The 16,639-nt window shown below is 38.7% G+C and overlaps 1 protein-coding gene across 1 annotated transcript; it reads left to right on the top strand.

Moving 5' to 3' along the window:
* The first annotated feature begins 5,681 nt into the window (after nucleotides 1-5,681).
* Nucleotides 5,682-6,572, top strand: LOC132296553 (replication protein A 70 kDa DNA-binding subunit C-like). Its single transcript, XM_059794745.1, has 2 exons — nucleotides 5,682-5,751; nucleotides 6,184-6,572. Exons 1-2 carry the CDS (start codon nucleotides 5,682-5,684, stop codon nucleotides 6,570-6,572), a joined length of 459 nt encoding a protein of 152 aa, XP_059650728.1.
* Nucleotides 6,573-16,639: the final 10,067 nt, after the last annotated feature.

Genomic DNA, 16,639 nt, shown 5'->3' with positions numbered 1-16,639 from the left:
TTTTGAGGAGCTTCATCAACTGTTCAAAAAAGTAATATCTTATTCTTGTAATTAACAATTTAGAAAAAAATTTGTTCTCTTATACCCTTTGTCCTATTTGTGAGTTTCATCGATCATTTGGCAAAATTTCGATTAGGTTAACAAATGTGAGGATATAAATTTGAATTTAAGTAATATCAAAGGTTGAATCTGTTTTTTATAAAGTCGGTCCCAAGCCGAACATAGGAGGATTTGGTCAAGTTACTTGACAATTGACGTAGAACTGTATCATGACCAAAATGAACATGAATCCTTTCAAAACTTAATCTGTTGTGATACTATGTTATGACGTTTTAGATCGGTTTTGATACATAGGCATAACGGATGGCATAATAGGTACTTAAATGCAGTCAACTTGGAATAGATTTTTATTTTTATTTTTATTTTTTTCTTATTATTTTTTATTTTTATATATTACTGTGTAGGTACAGAATTTTTCCACTGCCTCAATAAGAAAAGTTTCCACACAATACATCCAACCACCCCGGCCCTTTACTTGTGTCTCTTTCTATTTAAAGCACTACTGTGCTACCCTAATGCTGGGTGTGCAGGAATTTCTTTCCCTTTCTGCCCCCAATTCTGGGTTGATGGGCCTTCCTCATTTGTTTGTTGGCTTGATCCATGTGGGAGATACTTTGGTTGGGCTGGGTGCCCATTTCTAGGGCCTGTTACAAGTGGTTCGGCCCATTTCTTGGGCCTGTTACAAGTGTCCACCACTAATGGGTATTTTTCCCCTCTCAGTACAATTCTATAATATTACATCAATGTTGGGAAATTTTTTCAGTTATTTCATTTTGCTGAATTAATCCCTTGAAACTGATCACTTTGCTTCCAATGCCAAGGAGCATCTGCTTGTTCCATTGGAACATTTTTCAAAATTATATATTTACTTTCATAATTTTCTAAAATCCTTTCAAGGTGGACAATACTAATTGCCTTAGGTAGGGGTGACAATGGGCGGATTGGGACGGGTTGAATTTCAAAAATGTCAAATGTTGAGTTTGTAATGATCCGGTCATTTTCCTTTCTTTTCTTTTTATCAGATTTTACAGATATTTTTTTTTTTTTCCGTTATCTTTTCCTTTCTGAATTCGATTTCTTGTCACTTAGTGTTATCTCAAGTGTTCGAGAATGGTTTCTGAGACTCTTTCCTTTGGATTGACAACTTCCATAAAGGACTGCGTCATTTCCACATTTTCATTTTTTTTCGACACTATTCACTTTTTGTCTTTTTCCCCATTTGTCACTTTTTGGTACAACCTCACTTTTTGTATTCGGAGTTAGTTTTTGACTTCATGTATCTTCATTCTAAATAGTTTCCATGAAATACGTATCTTCAGTTTTGTAGAAAAGTACTCTGGTTACTTCCGGTGTCTACAGGGGCATGGATGTATAGTTCTTCATAAATATTTTCTTTTCTTGCGGTGTTTTTCAAAAGATATAAAGATATTTTATTTTAGGAGTTTTTAAGAAAATATTTTTGGAAGATATTTTCATTCTGGGTCATTAGTGCAGTTATCACTTTTTGTAGGGGCCATTGTGCAATTAATGAAAGTTATTACAAAAATGCCTCGTTTTGAGCCTGGATCCTCTTACGGTATTCATTTTCACTTTTCGTCGAGTCGTGTACTCTTAGAATTTCCTTCTAATCATTTTTCCCCAGTTTCAGGGTTTTTGGCCCCGATTGCCAATGAATTTGTTCGGAGCATAACTTTCTGCTCGTGACATGGTTTTCAACGCATTTTCTTCCGTTGTTCATATTTTCTCATTTTGATTCTTTTTCGTTCACGAAGTTTTGCCGTTTGAGCGCGTATGCTCGAATTTTACTTCTCCGGACTCAGTAGGGCCCGTTCGGGGCACTTTTTGAGTTGTTCTATAAATAGGGGGTCTTAAATTGAAAAATTAGATTTCTTTCTCTCTCTCCCCTCTCTTGGCTGGATTCCATGGCAGCTATGGGCTGCCACCATCTCTCTTGTAATGACCCTGGATTTTTTAACCCAACGTGTTCTGTGATGACCCGAACCGGATCTAAGATGCGGAAGCAAAAGAAGTAAAAAGGGCCTCTAGAGATGTACGTTATCTCTAAGACGCCAAAGTGACTCCCCATAAAGCCACTAAACTCAAATGAGCCAAGCAAATGAAGCAAGAATGCCTAACTCAAGAAGAAATGAACCAAGGGCAAAATGGTCATTTCACACTGAAATGGATGCCACCGTGCACACCATTGGAAAGACAACAAAAAATGAACATAGTTAGACTCAAGAATCGCCTGATTCGGAGTCCGGACGGAAAAGTTATGAATTTAAAACAAAGTGGCTTTCTCCGTTTAAGAGTTACCACGACCCTATCTCAATGGAACTGGAATAACTCTCATTATAGGTGGAGTTTTGATGAGTGGTTGGTACCATTGGAGAGCTAACTTCAAGCTCTTGAACTTAGACCTGAGAATGAACCAATTTGGATTAGAAACGAGAGAGATATGATCCCTTAAAGTTGGAACCACAAAGTTGTCCAAGGAAAAGATGCAGAGAATGCTCCCAGGGAGGATCAGTCGACCAAAGGCAAGGGTCAGCCGACTGAAAGTGCATCATCAGCTGGCCGAACCCCCATGGTCAGCTGACCGAAATGCCATTTTTCACAAAAAGGCTACTGGAATGGACCCTCGAGCATGTGTCAGCCGACTAATGGAGCTCCATCAGCCGACCGACGCTTCTGTTGCAAAAATAAAAAACTACTACAATGTGTTCAAATGGTGTTAGGTTCATTTCGAAGGCTCTACATGTGATGTTTCTAATTTTTCACATTTTTCATTTTTTTGGAATTTCATCGCCGCGATGGTATTTCTGTCTTTTCGCGTTTTTCGTACGGGATTTAGTTGAGTCCATTTGCATTTCATACATTTTAGTTTATGTAGCATTCCTATGGTGGTGTATTATATGTACATGTGTGGTGTAGAATTAAATGAAAAGAAAAAGAGAAAATGAAAATGGGAGTGGTGGGACCCACCACTAACTTATATGTGAGGCTAGAGACCATTTTGGTCTCTCACTTTCTCTCTCCCCGTAATCCCTCTCCTCCTCCCATTTTCTTCTCCTTTTCTTCTTCTTTTGATTTTCAAACTTCAAGCTTTGATTCCAACTTCAATACTTGGAATTTTTAAGTGCCATTTGAGGCAAAACGGAGAGCACGACGAGCTCTACGCGTGAGTACCAACAATTTCAGCCTTGGGCCTCCATAGGGATTTCGAAATTTGGAAACTATTTTGAGGGTTTTGCACAAACTTGAGGTAGGGGTCCTTAATCCATGATGTTCTTGTGCTTTTGTGAATTAATTTCCCATAAATGATTGTTTAACGTGCTTAATTTGGGTAGTATCTAGCCAATTATTTAGTTGTTGTGGACAATGTGTTAAGTTTGTGACTATGTGTATTACATGAATTAAGTGAAGAACATGCCTAAGCATTGAATTTATACGTTTATCATGCTAGATTTCTATTGTATAAAAGCATGTTGTATTCTTCTTAGAAAATTCTTGTGAATGTATGCCTTGATGACTAAATTTGAACTAGTTATGAGATGATGATTATGTACATGGCATTGAAGCATCCATACATTGGCATTGGGCATGAAATGGGAGAAACGATTTTGAAATGAAAGGGGGAATTTTGGGAAATTGTTTTGATGAACTTGTTTTATGAAAACCCGGTCGCCGCGGGGGTACCAAAGAGCCGGAGTGTTAATATAGCCTAGAGGGAACTAGGGAGATTGCCCTAGCGTGGTTCAGCTAGCTGGGCCCCATAATGACGCCGCAGGGGTACCAAGGGTTAGGGACACTAGCCAATCCTTCTCTCATGTCGCTGCGGGATCACCAAAGGGCGGGTTATATTAACAGTTTGAAAGCGACGGTTTAAAAGTGAAAATGGGGAGTGACGTCGGCATGCATTGCATTCTATTGAATTACATTGTTTACACTTGAGGTTGATTAGTATGTTGTAATATCCCGATATGGTATGATTCTCATTCCTATTATTCTATTCTTTGTTGTGGGTTCACGGGGACACAAGAGGCGTGTCTTAAGTGCCACCTACTGAGCTTTTGCTCACCCCACTACACTTTACATTTTTCAGGACATGGCAAGGAGTTGGCGGATGATAATCCACCTCATGCTTGAGAGCACTTAGGGAGCATTTTGGATGTATTTTTGTAGAGCTTGAACTTATTTTGTAAAGATGTTGACTTACGATGTATTACTTTTGCAACATGTAAAATATTTGGATTTATCATGCACATGGCCAGTGGGGTAATGTAATTAAACTTTACTAACATTTTATCCTGTAGTGTATTTTGTTAATGTGTGGCAAATTACGTTATAACGTGGTTATTGTTATTGTAATTAGATGTTAAAATGTATTTTGATATGTATATGAGTGTAGTGGCATGGGTGGTTTGTTACCCACGTTGATGTATCTTAATTTCTTGGACAGTGAGCGAAGATTACCCAAACCAGTCGACGTAAAATTCCAAACGTCAACCGAGTTACGTGAACCAGTCGACGTGTAGCTTCCCACGCGTCGACCGGTATCCTGACAGTAAGCTTTTCACTATGCACGTTCCAAACCAGTCGACGTGTAGCTTCCCACACGTCGACCGGTATCTCGACAGTGGGTTTTTCCATTGTTCATAACCCAAACTAGCTAACGTATAATGTATATACGTCGACCGGTTCTTGTTCCATAAACATTCTTCTTTTAATTTTCCTAATTGCACTTTGGCACCCAATTGATGTTATGAGTATTTACCTTATGGCCTAATCAAAGTACAATAAATATATTTTAACCACCGAAAAGACTATGTTGTCCCGGACCTTATTTTAATCATGGTGTGATACAAGTAAATGACTATTATGCCCTTGAGTCTCAAATTATTGAATTGTAGCAAATTACCATCTTGCCTCTTTTGGACCTTGATAGTTGAATTTAACGTAAAAGGACCGTATTACCCTTGGATGATTCTGGGTCGGGTAAGGACCCATTTAATGATCTGGATCTATGAGGATTTGGGTTGTTACAGAATGGTATCAGAGCCATGGTTCAAAAACCTTTAGGATGACGAGTAGAGGCCTACATCAGATTGTATGGGATGTTATTTGTGTTGTTTATGTGACTATTTGCTACTTGCTTATTACTTGAACAAGCATGCTTAAGTGTCTATGTGTTTACGTGCTTACATGCTATGTTAGAGTGCTTCTTGCCTAGTTTTGCATGATAAGTGTTGGTACAACATCACTTCACGTTGAGTCATCCATAGTGAACCTTAGTGTTTTGTCATTGAACCGTTTTCTCATTTTATAGCACGATGTCATGGCGTGAGGAACAAAGGGAAGTTGGCCCTAGGCCGACTAGGGGCGATGTTGGCGAGAGTTCCGGCTCCAATCCGGAGGAGCTAAATGATGAGGACATACTTCTTAGGGCCTTGATTCCCCCGAGAGTTGTCCCTATAAGGAGGGATAATGTTGAAGCACCCCTAAAAGTGGGTGAAGGTTCTGTGGCATTGGAGTTGAATCGTTTGTTGCAAAGTGCCGTGAGGGCAACGATTGCTGCTCAATCGCAGTCGGCACCATAACCTACAGTTCAAGTTAAGGAGATGCCAGCTCAGAAGCGTCTCAAGATCATTAAGGGATTTTCTCAGTTGATGTCGGTTATATTTGAGGGTGGTGTGGATCCAATGGTAGCAGACGACTACATGGATCAAGTTGAAACTCAATTGACCTCAATGGATGTGACAGAGGATCATTTGAAGATCATCCTAGCAACTTACAATTTTACTAAGGATGCTAAGCTCTGGTGGAAGACGGTTACGAATCGCTATAAGGTGGAGGAAATGAGTTAGGATAAGTTTAAGGAACTATTCTATGAAAAGTATTTTCCATTTTCTAAAAGATGGGAGTTAAAAGACCAGTTTCTTGGCCTAATCCAAGGCAACATGTCAGTGGTAGAGTATGAGAACAAGTTCACTTCATTTTCTCGCTTTGCTCCGGAAATGGTAAGAGATAAAGTTGACAAAACTCGAAAATTTGTTTTCGGTCTTAATGATAGAATGAGGCCATTGATAACGGCATAGTTTATCAAAGTTTATTCTGAGGCAGTGGAGAGGGCCTTGACGCTTGAGACTGATATTAAAGATAAGGATGCAAGAAGGGAGCAGTGGAAGCAAAAGAGAGGTGCAAGGCCATCTTCAGAAGGATCTTCATGGAAAAAGAACAAGAGTGGATCATCTCAGTTTCAGGGGCAACAATCTGTACAATCCGCTCCTACCACTCCAATGCTAGCGGGGTCTGATAAGAGTGGAGTCATATGTTTCCAGTGTCAGCAGCCAGGGCATTATAAGTCCAGTTGTCCCCTGAAATCGTTTTCAGTTTCTTCAGCTCCAAAGGATTGCTATGGGTGTGGCCAGCAGGGTCACTTGATTCGTGACTGTCCTAGTCAGGGAATAGGCACTGATAGTAGCAGAGGGTCACGACAGATGCTGTCATAGTCAGCTACAGTTCAGTTAGGTTTTAGACCACCGCTACCATCACAGCCTATTCTGTCTTCTCAGGGTTCACGATCCGTTAGGAGGGATACTCCTACTGTGCCAGCACAGCAGTCTAATATTCAGGGTGGCAGTTCTCAAGCTCATACACCACAGGGACGTGTATTTGCACTTGCACCGGCTGATACCTCTTCTGGACTGTCAGTTCTTTGAGGTATCTTTCCAGTGTTTGGTTCTTGGGCCTGCATTCTTTTTGACTCTGGTGCATCTCATTCCTTCATTTCATCATCATTTGCACTTGCATCGGGGTTAGAGGTTAGTTTCATGGATCAGGCGCTGTGTGTTGATACGCCAGTTGGGGTTTTAGTGTCGTTGAGCTGAGTTATTCGGGATTGTTCCATTGTGATAGTCAGGCGGACTTTTGTGTTTGACCTTATCCTCCTCGAGATGACTAGCTTTGATGTCATCCTCGGGATGGATTGGTTAGCTTTCTTTCGTGCCACGATCGACTGTTTCAGAGGAAGAGTTACAGTTTGCAGTCCTGAGGGAGATTGTTTCTTTTTCATGGGAGATCGGAGTGATTCCCACATTTCATCATTTTATAGAGTTCGTGGACGGGGTCATGGTGATTACTTCTTGGCTAGCCTTATAGCCAAAGAAGATGACGTTATGGAAGAAGATTATCCTGCAGTTGTTTATGATTTTCTGGATATGTTTCCGGAGGATTTGACAGAGTTGCCTCCACACCGAGAAGTGGAGTTCTCTATTGATTTGATGCCAGGTACCGCGCCAATTTTTATGGCACCGTATCGTATGGCACCAATTGAATTGGAAGAATTAAAAAGGCAGCTTGATGATTTGAGGATGAAAGGTTTCATCTGACCGAGTGTGTCACCGTGGGGTGTACCGGTCTTGTTTGCTAAGAAGAAAGATGGTTATTTGAGGTTGTGCATTGATTACAGGAAGTTGAATCGTGCCACCATCAAGAATAAGTATCCTTTGCCAATGATAGATGATTTGTTCGATCAGTTGAGGGGAGCCAGTTGTTTCTCAAAGATTGACTTAAGGTCAGGCTACTATTAGTTTTCAGGTTAGGGATGAGGATATCCCAAAGACGGCATTTCGTACTCGGTATGGACATTATGAGTTCCTAGTTATGCCATTTGGCTTAACTAATACGCCAGCAGCATTCATGGACTTGATGAACCACGTCTTTCACAATTATCTGGACCAGTTTATGGTAGTTTTCATGGATTAAATTCTTGTGTATTCACGATCTCGAGAGGAGCATGAGGTCCATTTAAGTATTGTTTTACAAATTTTGTGGGAACACCGACTGTATGCTAAATATGAGAAGTGTGAGTTTTGGCTACAAGAGATGAAGTTTTTGGGACACGTTGTTTCGAAAGGTGGAGTGTCAGTTGATCCATCAAAGATTGAGGCTGTTTTGAATTGGGAGTAACCCAAGAATGTGTTTGAGATCCGGAGTTTCCTTGGTTTAGCGGGCTACTATCGGAGATTTGTGAAAGATTTCTCCAGTTTGGCAGCTTCTATGACCCGATTGACCCGAAAGGGAATCAAGTTTGTGTGGAATGAAGCCTGTGAGTCATCTTTTCAAGTGCTGAAGACAAGATTGACTATAGCTCCAATGTTGGTGATACCTGAGCGTGGCTTGGGTTATGTTATCTATTGTGATGCTTCACGTGATGGTTTGGGATGTGTGTTGATGAATGATGGTAGAGTAGTGACTTATGGGTCTCGACAGTTGAAGACTCACGAGCTTAACTACCCTACTCATGATTTAGAGTTAGCGGCAGTTGTAATTGCCTTGAAATGTTGGAGACATTACTTGTATGGTGAGAGATTCGAGGTGTAATGACTCGGTCATTTTCCTTCCTTTCCTTTTTCTTGAAATTTTATGGATAAATTTTTTCCATTTAATTTTCTTTTCTAAGTGCTGTTTCTCATCATATAGTGTCATCTCGAGTGCTTGGAAATGATTTCTGAGACTCTTTTCTGTGGATTGACAACTTCCTTTAAGGACCAAGTCATTTCCACATTTTCACTTTTTGTCATTTTCCCTATTCTGTCTTTTCTTCGTTTGTCACTTTGTTGACATAACCTCACTTTTCGTGCTCAGAGTTAGTTTTTGACTTCACATTTCTTCATTCTAAGTAGTTTCCATGAAATACGAATCTTTACTTTTATAAGAAAGTACGCTGGTTGCTCCCGGTGTCCATAGGGGCATGGATGCATAGTTCTTTGGAATTATTTTCTTTTCTTGGGGTGTTTTTCATAAATATCTTCTAAATATATTTTATTTCAGGGGTTTTTAAGAAAATATTTTGGAAGATATTTTCATTTTTAGGCATTAGTGCAGTTTTTACTTTTTGGAGGGACCATTGTGCAATAAACGAAAGTTATTGGAAAAATACCTCGTCTGGAGCCTGGATCCTTGTACGGGATTCATTTTCACATTTTGTTGAGTCATGTACTCTAAGAATTCCGTTCTATTCATTTTTCTCCAGTTTCAGAGTTTCTGACCCCGGTTGCCACTAAAATTGTTCGGGGTATATCTCTCTGTTCGGGACTCGGTTTTCGACGCTGTTTCTTCTTTTGTTCATGTTCTCTCATTTTTAATCTTTTTCGTTCATGGAGTTTTCCCGTTTGAACATGTTTGCCCAAATTCTGCTTTTCTGGACCCGGTAGGACCCTTACGAGGCACTTTTTGAGATTTTCTATAAATAGGGGACTTAAAGAGAAAAAGTCAGATTTTCTTCTCTCTCTTGGCCAGAAGCTATGGTTGCCAAGGGGCTTCCATGCTTTTTTTTTTTTTTTTTTTCCGGCCACTTCCCTCGAGTGAAACATCGTAGTGCCTTCGTTTTTAATGCTTATTTTGACGACGTGCATCTTTCACCCTTATTAGAATCCATTTCTGACCATTTCTTGAGTTCGGGTTTGAAGTCAAGTTGTGATTTTTGTGGGGCTTCCTTCGGATTCTTATTCTACATGTTGTGCCCGACAAAACCCTTTGGTATTGTCTGATTCGGAGCACTTTTGTTTCGGTGGTCCTTTGAGATTTTCATCTCAAATTGAGGTAGGTGGTGTTATAATTTATTTTTTTGTTATATTGCATGTTTGTGATGCATACAACTTGTTTTCATGCTAGGATATTAAATCTAGAACTTTTGATTATTTATTTTCTAGTATGAGATTTGATTTTCCCGATTGTTCATAGCTTTATTTAAAATGAGGCATAATAGAATATTACCCCTTGATATGTTGAATGACATATATTAAATCTAGATCATTTGAACAAGTAACGAAGATTTTATTTAATATTTATCTTGAATAAAATATTAAATCATGTGGCCTTAACTAGCTTGAAATCAATGTATGCTCTTCAACATAGGTGAACTTGAGAGTAATCGGAGACGTTTTGAAATCTAGTAATATTTAATTAATTTGATTAATTAATTTATTCCGAGTGTACTATTCACTCCATTGGAATTCTGGCTTGATATTCTCGGTATGCATGCTATGTAGTTTAACATATATTTAATCCAAAATAGTTGATTAGGTTTTGAAACCTTTCAATTATTATTTTTCTAGTATTAAAGTTTAATACTCATGGCCGTACATTGCATGGAATTCACTTGTATCATGCTTTTAAATCAAGTCTTGACAAGTTGTATAACATCTATTAAATTGAGATCATTCGGATGAATTTTAAAATCTAGAGATTTTAATTAAATGAATTAATTAAAATCTATTCAATGGTTCTATGAGCATGTTTAAGTCTCTAACTTAATATTTATGATTTTCTTAACAAGTTCCCTCACGTGTATCAATTTGAGAATAACCGGCTAAGTTTTGAAACTTATATTTAATTATTTCCTTTGTATGGAATTAAATTCACATGGTCGTGTCTTGTATGAAATGAACTTGTAACTTGACATTGAACTTGCTTTTGACGTGACCCTTGACTTGCCTTGTAATCTTGACAATTTAATCCCTTAAATAGATTAAATTACCTTATATGCTTCCATCGAGTTAATCATGCTTTGATATTGAACTCGAGTTAAACTCATGAATTAGACTTGTATTTCATGTACTTCCATCTTTTTATCAAGCATCGTGACTCCTTGTATCTTAGCTTCATTAATGTACTTAATGAACATGCACATTTGTCTTGGAATGATTTAACTACACATGTGTTGTTTAATAAGTAATTGAATCATGTATCTTATACTTGTGGTATATCTACTTCAATGGATTTCTTTTGCTATATATCCTGGTTCTAATCTATATAGATGCACACTATGTTTTCTTGATATTTCACATGCCATTAATGTTGATGAACTTAGGGTATGACTTTTATGTTCCAAAATATTGGTTGTGCATGAAACGTGGTTAATGTATTTCTCGTATTTGATACAATCTTGACTTGCACAACTTGTTGATTTTGGGACTTGGGATATCAATCAAGAATTGACATGGCTAGGATATGGTTCTAGTATGGGGGAATGTCTTCCTACACTATAGTGCCCACTAGGGGAAAGGTACCCATGGGTTAGTAGCCTTAAAGTGATCTCAAGAGTACGGTTTTAATCCGGGCGATATCCGAGTTTCCACATTGGTCGATTTCACTCTTTAAATTTCAAGTTGCTATTCCTTGAAGATTTAAACTTGTCGTGTATGTGAAATGCTCCAATCTTGTTTACTTGCATAGATATTATGCCTTGTTCTTGATTCATGTATAACTCTTTCGTGTTTCATGGAATGTTCTATCCTTGTTTAATTGCATAAATATTATGCCTTGTTCATGATTTCGTGTATTACTTCTTTTCGTGTTAATTGGAATGCTCTAATCATGTTAATTGCATTAATAATGTAATTCTTGTTAAGTTGTATCCGAGTATACTTCCTACCATGTTAATTGGCATGTTCCAATCATGTAAATTGCATAGATTATGTGATCCTTGTATTATAGTATTCTCTTGTCGTGTTATATGGACTATTCCAAACCTTGCTTAATTGTCTTGATAATGCAATTCATATAAATCTATATTCAAGCATCCTTCTTGTCATGTTTCTTTGGATTATCCCAACCTTAATTCATTTAACATACGTATGTATTATCATGATTCTTGTTGATTTTGCTCTATGGTAGCTTAGGATGCTCCCTGAGTCTCATCTTGACGTAGACGTTAGGTGGCATGACCCTTTTGAACTGCATCATATAAGTCTAAAAATCTGAAAGAAATCGAGTCCATGCATGCTCATTCTCTACGAGTAAACTTGTTTACTCACCCCAAAGTTACTGGGGGGCTATTTCAGGTACGAAGACTTGGTTCGTGATGCTTGTCATTCCTTGGATGACTTATAGCTTTTAAGTTTCCATTTCATGCAAGTGTTAGCATGAAATGCCATTTGGTAGCTTTATGTATCAAACATGTATTCTTTGATTCCATTTATGTAATGTGTACATAAGTACACTCTTTTCATTGTATTCAACATGTATAAGATGAGGCTGGAGGCTAATGACATGTATCTTGTATTCTATGCACTTTCATTTTCAAGGTTAACTATGAAAACACTGAAAAATGCTAAGTCATTTCTTCATAACTTTTGCATCGGGTGTGGGAATTCCATTTTTTTTTCTTTCATAGGGTTTCTATGACTATGTACGAGGTGTGGCCAAGGGCCAAATACTATTTCATTCTAAGTCTTACATTTTGGTTTCATTTATAGCATTTTTAGGCATTTTCGGCCGTTGAGAGGTCATATTTTGCATTTGAGATATTTTGAGGTCGCGGACCATTGGGACGCGTCTTAAATGTCTTTTTACGTTTGCATGCATGTCCATATTTCACTAAACCCTTGAGTTTCAACTTTTGACCTATTTTTAGGTAATTTTCATGAATTTTCATGAAAATTCATGCATGAGAGTGTCATTTGAGCTCCTCATTGTTTTGACTTGTTTTAGATGTTTGAACGGGCCTAGAAAGTGTTTTGAAACTTGTTCGGATCACGTAGAAAGCATATAGTACTTTAGAGATGGACCTAACACCACACACACACATTGCAGCAGCTTTTTTGAGCTGCAGCAGATGTTTCGGTCAGCTGATGGGGATTCATCAGCCGGCTGACGATTCCCTCGAGACTATTCCAGTAGGCTTTTCTTGAAAAACCTTGTTTTGGCTAGCTGATGATTGGGGTTTGGCCAACCAACGGTTGAGTTTTGGCCGACTGATGGTTGCATTTCGGTCGACCGATCCTCCGTGGAACTTCCCATTTCAGTTTTTCCTTGGTCAGCTTTGCTGCTTTGACTTTAGAAGGTCATAACTCTTTCATTTTAGATCCAAATTTGGTGATTATTGATTCTAAGTTCAAGAGCTCGAAGTCAGATTTCCAATGGTCCCACCCATTTAGCAAAACTCCACCTATAGTGGGAGTTATTCTTGTTCTAGTGAGATAGGGTCGTGGTAATCCGTAAACGGAGAAAGGCATTTTGTTTTCGTTCATATCTTTTCCGTTCGGACTCAGAATTAGGCAATTCTTGAGTTTAACTTTGTTCATTAGTTGTTGTCTTTCCAATGGTGTGCACGGCAGCACCCATTTCAGTGTGAAATGACTATTTTACCCTTGGTTCATTTCCTTTTGGGTTAGGCATTCTTGCTTCATTTGCTTGGCTCATTTGAGTTCCGTGGGTTAACGGAGAGTCATCTTGATGTCTTAGGGATAACATATATCCCTTCAGGCCATTTTTCTTCTTTTGCTTTCGCATTTTGGACCTATTTTGGGTCATCATAGGTGACACATTGGGTTAAAAAATCCAGGGTCGTTACAGATGGTATCAGAGCGTCCGGGTTCGAATACCTTGGATGACGGGTTTTGGGTGCATATCATGCTCATGTTGTGATGCTTTGATATGTCATTAGTATCTTAATAACATGTCTTATTTGATAACATGTCTTGTATGATAACATGTTCACATGCTCAGGTGTTTTGAGACATTTATTACTTGTTTAGCATTCTTTATGTATCTATATGCTTCCTGATAACATGGTCTGCGTTACTATCATGTCTTAGTATGATATCATGTCTGCGTGCTTAGGTTAGCATGGCTGTATGCGACGTATGTCGTCATACCTTACGTTTTTCATTCATGAGTATTTTCGTACCATGTACCTAAGTGTATCTTGATAACATGTTTTGAGTTGATAACATGTCTGGTTGCTTATGTTACACCTTGAGTAGGTAGTCTGTTGCTATGTTGCATGCTAGATGTTTCCTTTCATGTCTGGCTTTGACGTTTTCTCATAGGATCTGTCATATCCCTTGGATACATTCTTATTTTATGAGTTTCTTCCTTGGATAGGAGAAATTCATCTAGTAAGGACCCATGTAGGGAACCTTCTTGTCTGTTCTATCAGTTGATGCGCGTAAGGCTCATGTGAGCGTAGAGGACTGCGATTCATTTCCTTTTCCTTGTCTGGTGGAGTGAGACATGGGCTAGGGCGGCACCGTTTCATTTCCTTTTCCTTCGTGGCTTCTAGATCTAAGGCCTTGAGTATAACAGTGCTATGACATTATTGTCAGAGTTTTGGGATTAGCTACCCCAACTCTCGCAGATGTCTGGTTCCTGTGGTGCTTTTGGTAATGATTATTCTGATAATGATGTCATCCGCATCGATAGGTTTTTCCGAGTTGACCTGGTTGGGGCATGCTATGAACTAGTGCCTTATACTGTCATACTACTTTGCTGATGAGTAAGTGTGGGCGGGTTCTGGTCACTATTCGTACTACCTTATCACTCTCTTCTTTTATCGGGTTTCAACGTTTCATTGTCATAGGATTCTCTTGGTGGTTAACGTTGAGTTAACGTGCCGATTCTTATGAGGTGTTGTCTCGGTTCGTGGTTTCACGTTCCTTCAGTTGATCTTGAGACTTCTGGAGTTATCTTTCAGTGCTTTATGAGCTGTCCATGATTTGACTTTTTGTTCGGTCCCTATTCTGTTCTTTTCTGGTATGTTCCAAATTTCGGGGATGAAATTTCTTTAAGGAGGGTAGGTTGTAATGACCAGGTCATTTTCCTTCCTTTATTTTACGGATAAATTTTTTCCATTTAATTTGCTTTTCTGAGTGCTATTTCTCATCATTTAATGTCATCTCAAGTGCTTGGAAATGGTTTCCGAGACTCTTTTATCTGGATTGACAACTTCCTTTGAGAATCGAGTCATTTCCTCATTTTCACTTTTCAGACATTATTCACTTTTTGTCCTTTTACCTATTCTATATTTTCTCCGTTTGTCACTTTGTTGACATAATCTCAATTTTCGTGCTCAGAGTTAGTTTTTGACTTCACATATCTTCATTCTAAGAAGTTTTCACGAAATACGTATCTTTACTTTTACAAGAAAGTACTCTGGTTGCTCCTAGTGTCCATAGGGGCATGGATGCATAGTTCTTTGGAATTATTTTCTTTTCTTGGGGTGTTTTTGGTAAATATCTTTTGAAGATATTTTATTTCAAGGGTTTTTAAGGAAATATTTTGGAAGATATTTTTATTCTAGGGCATTAGTGCAGTTTTCACTTTTTGGAGGGGCCATTGTGCAATTAACGAAAGTTATTGGAAAAATACTTTGTCTGGAACCTAGATCCTCGTACGAGATTCAATTTCACATTTCATTGAGTCATGTACTCTTAGAATTCTGTTCTAGTTGTTTTTCTCCTATTTTTGACCCTAGTTGCCGCCGAACTTGTTCGTAGCATATCTCTCTGCTCGGGACTCAGTTTTTGACGCCGTTTCTTCCTTTGTTCAAGTTCTCTCATTTTTAATATTTTTTGATCATGGAGTTTTTGCCGTTTGAACGCGTTTTCTCAAATTCAACTTTTTCGGACCCGGCCAGACCCTTTCAGGGCACTTTTTGACATTTTCTATAAATAGGGGACTTAAAGAGAAAAAGTCAGATTTTCTTCTCTCTCCCCTCTATCTTGGCCGGCAGCATTGGCTGCCAAGGGGCTTCCATGCTTCTTCTTCTTTTTCTGGCGACTTCCCTCGAGTGAAACATCGTAGTGCCTTCGTGTTTAATGCTTGTCTTGACGACGCGCATCTTTCACCCTTATTAGAATCCATTTCTGACCATTTCTTGAGTTCGGGTTTGAAGTTAAGTTGTATTTTCATGGGGCTTCCTTCGGATTCTTGTTCATCGTGTTGTCCCCGACAAAACCCTTCGGTATCGTCGGATTCGGAGCACTTTTATTTCGGTGGGCCTTTGAGATTTTCATCTCAAATTGAGGTAGGGGGTGTTATAATTTATTTTCTTGTTATATTGCATGTTTGTGATGCATATACAACTTGTTTACATGCTAGGATATTAAATCTAGAACTTTTGATTATATATTTTCTAGTATGAGATTTGATTTTCCCGTTGTTCATAGCTTTGTTTAAACATGTGGTATGATAGAATATTACCCCTTGATATGTTGAATGACATATATTAAATCTAGAGGACTGCGATTCATTTCCTTTTCCTTGTCTGGTGGAGTGAGACATGGGTTAGGGCGGCACCGTTTCATTTCCTTTTCCTTCGTGGCTCCTTGATTTAAGGCCTTGAGTATAACAGTGCTATGACATTATTGTCAGAGTTTTGGGATTAGCTACCCCAACTCTCGCAGATGTCTGGTTCCCGTGGTACTTTTGGTAATGATCATTCCGACATTGATGTCATCCGTATCGATAGGTTTTTCCAAGTTGACCTGGTTGGGGCATGCAATGAACTAGTTCCTTATACTGTCATGCTACATTACTGACGAGTAAGTGTGGGCGGGTTCTGGTCATTGTTCGTACTACCTTGTCACTCTCTTCTTTTATCGAGTTTCAATGTTTAATTGTCATGGGATTCTCTTGGTGGTTAACGTTGAGTTAACGTGCTGATTCTTATGAGGTGTTGTCTCGGTTCGTGGTTTCGCATTCCTTCAGTTGATCTTGAGACTTCTGGAGTTGTCTTTCAGTGCTTTATGAGCTGTCCTTGATTTGACTTTTTGTTCGGTATCTGTTCTAT

Source organism: Cornus florida, unplaced genomic scaffold (genome assembly GCF_030987335.1).
Source record: "Cornus florida cultivar Cherokee Brave unplaced genomic scaffold, ASM3098733v1 CherokeeBrave_3.0.0_Hap2_Chr02, whole genome shotgun sequence".
Taxonomy (NCBI): domain Eukaryota; kingdom Viridiplantae; phylum Streptophyta; class Magnoliopsida; order Cornales; family Cornaceae; genus Cornus; species Cornus florida.
This window is presented reverse-complemented; position numbering and strand designations above follow the sequence as displayed.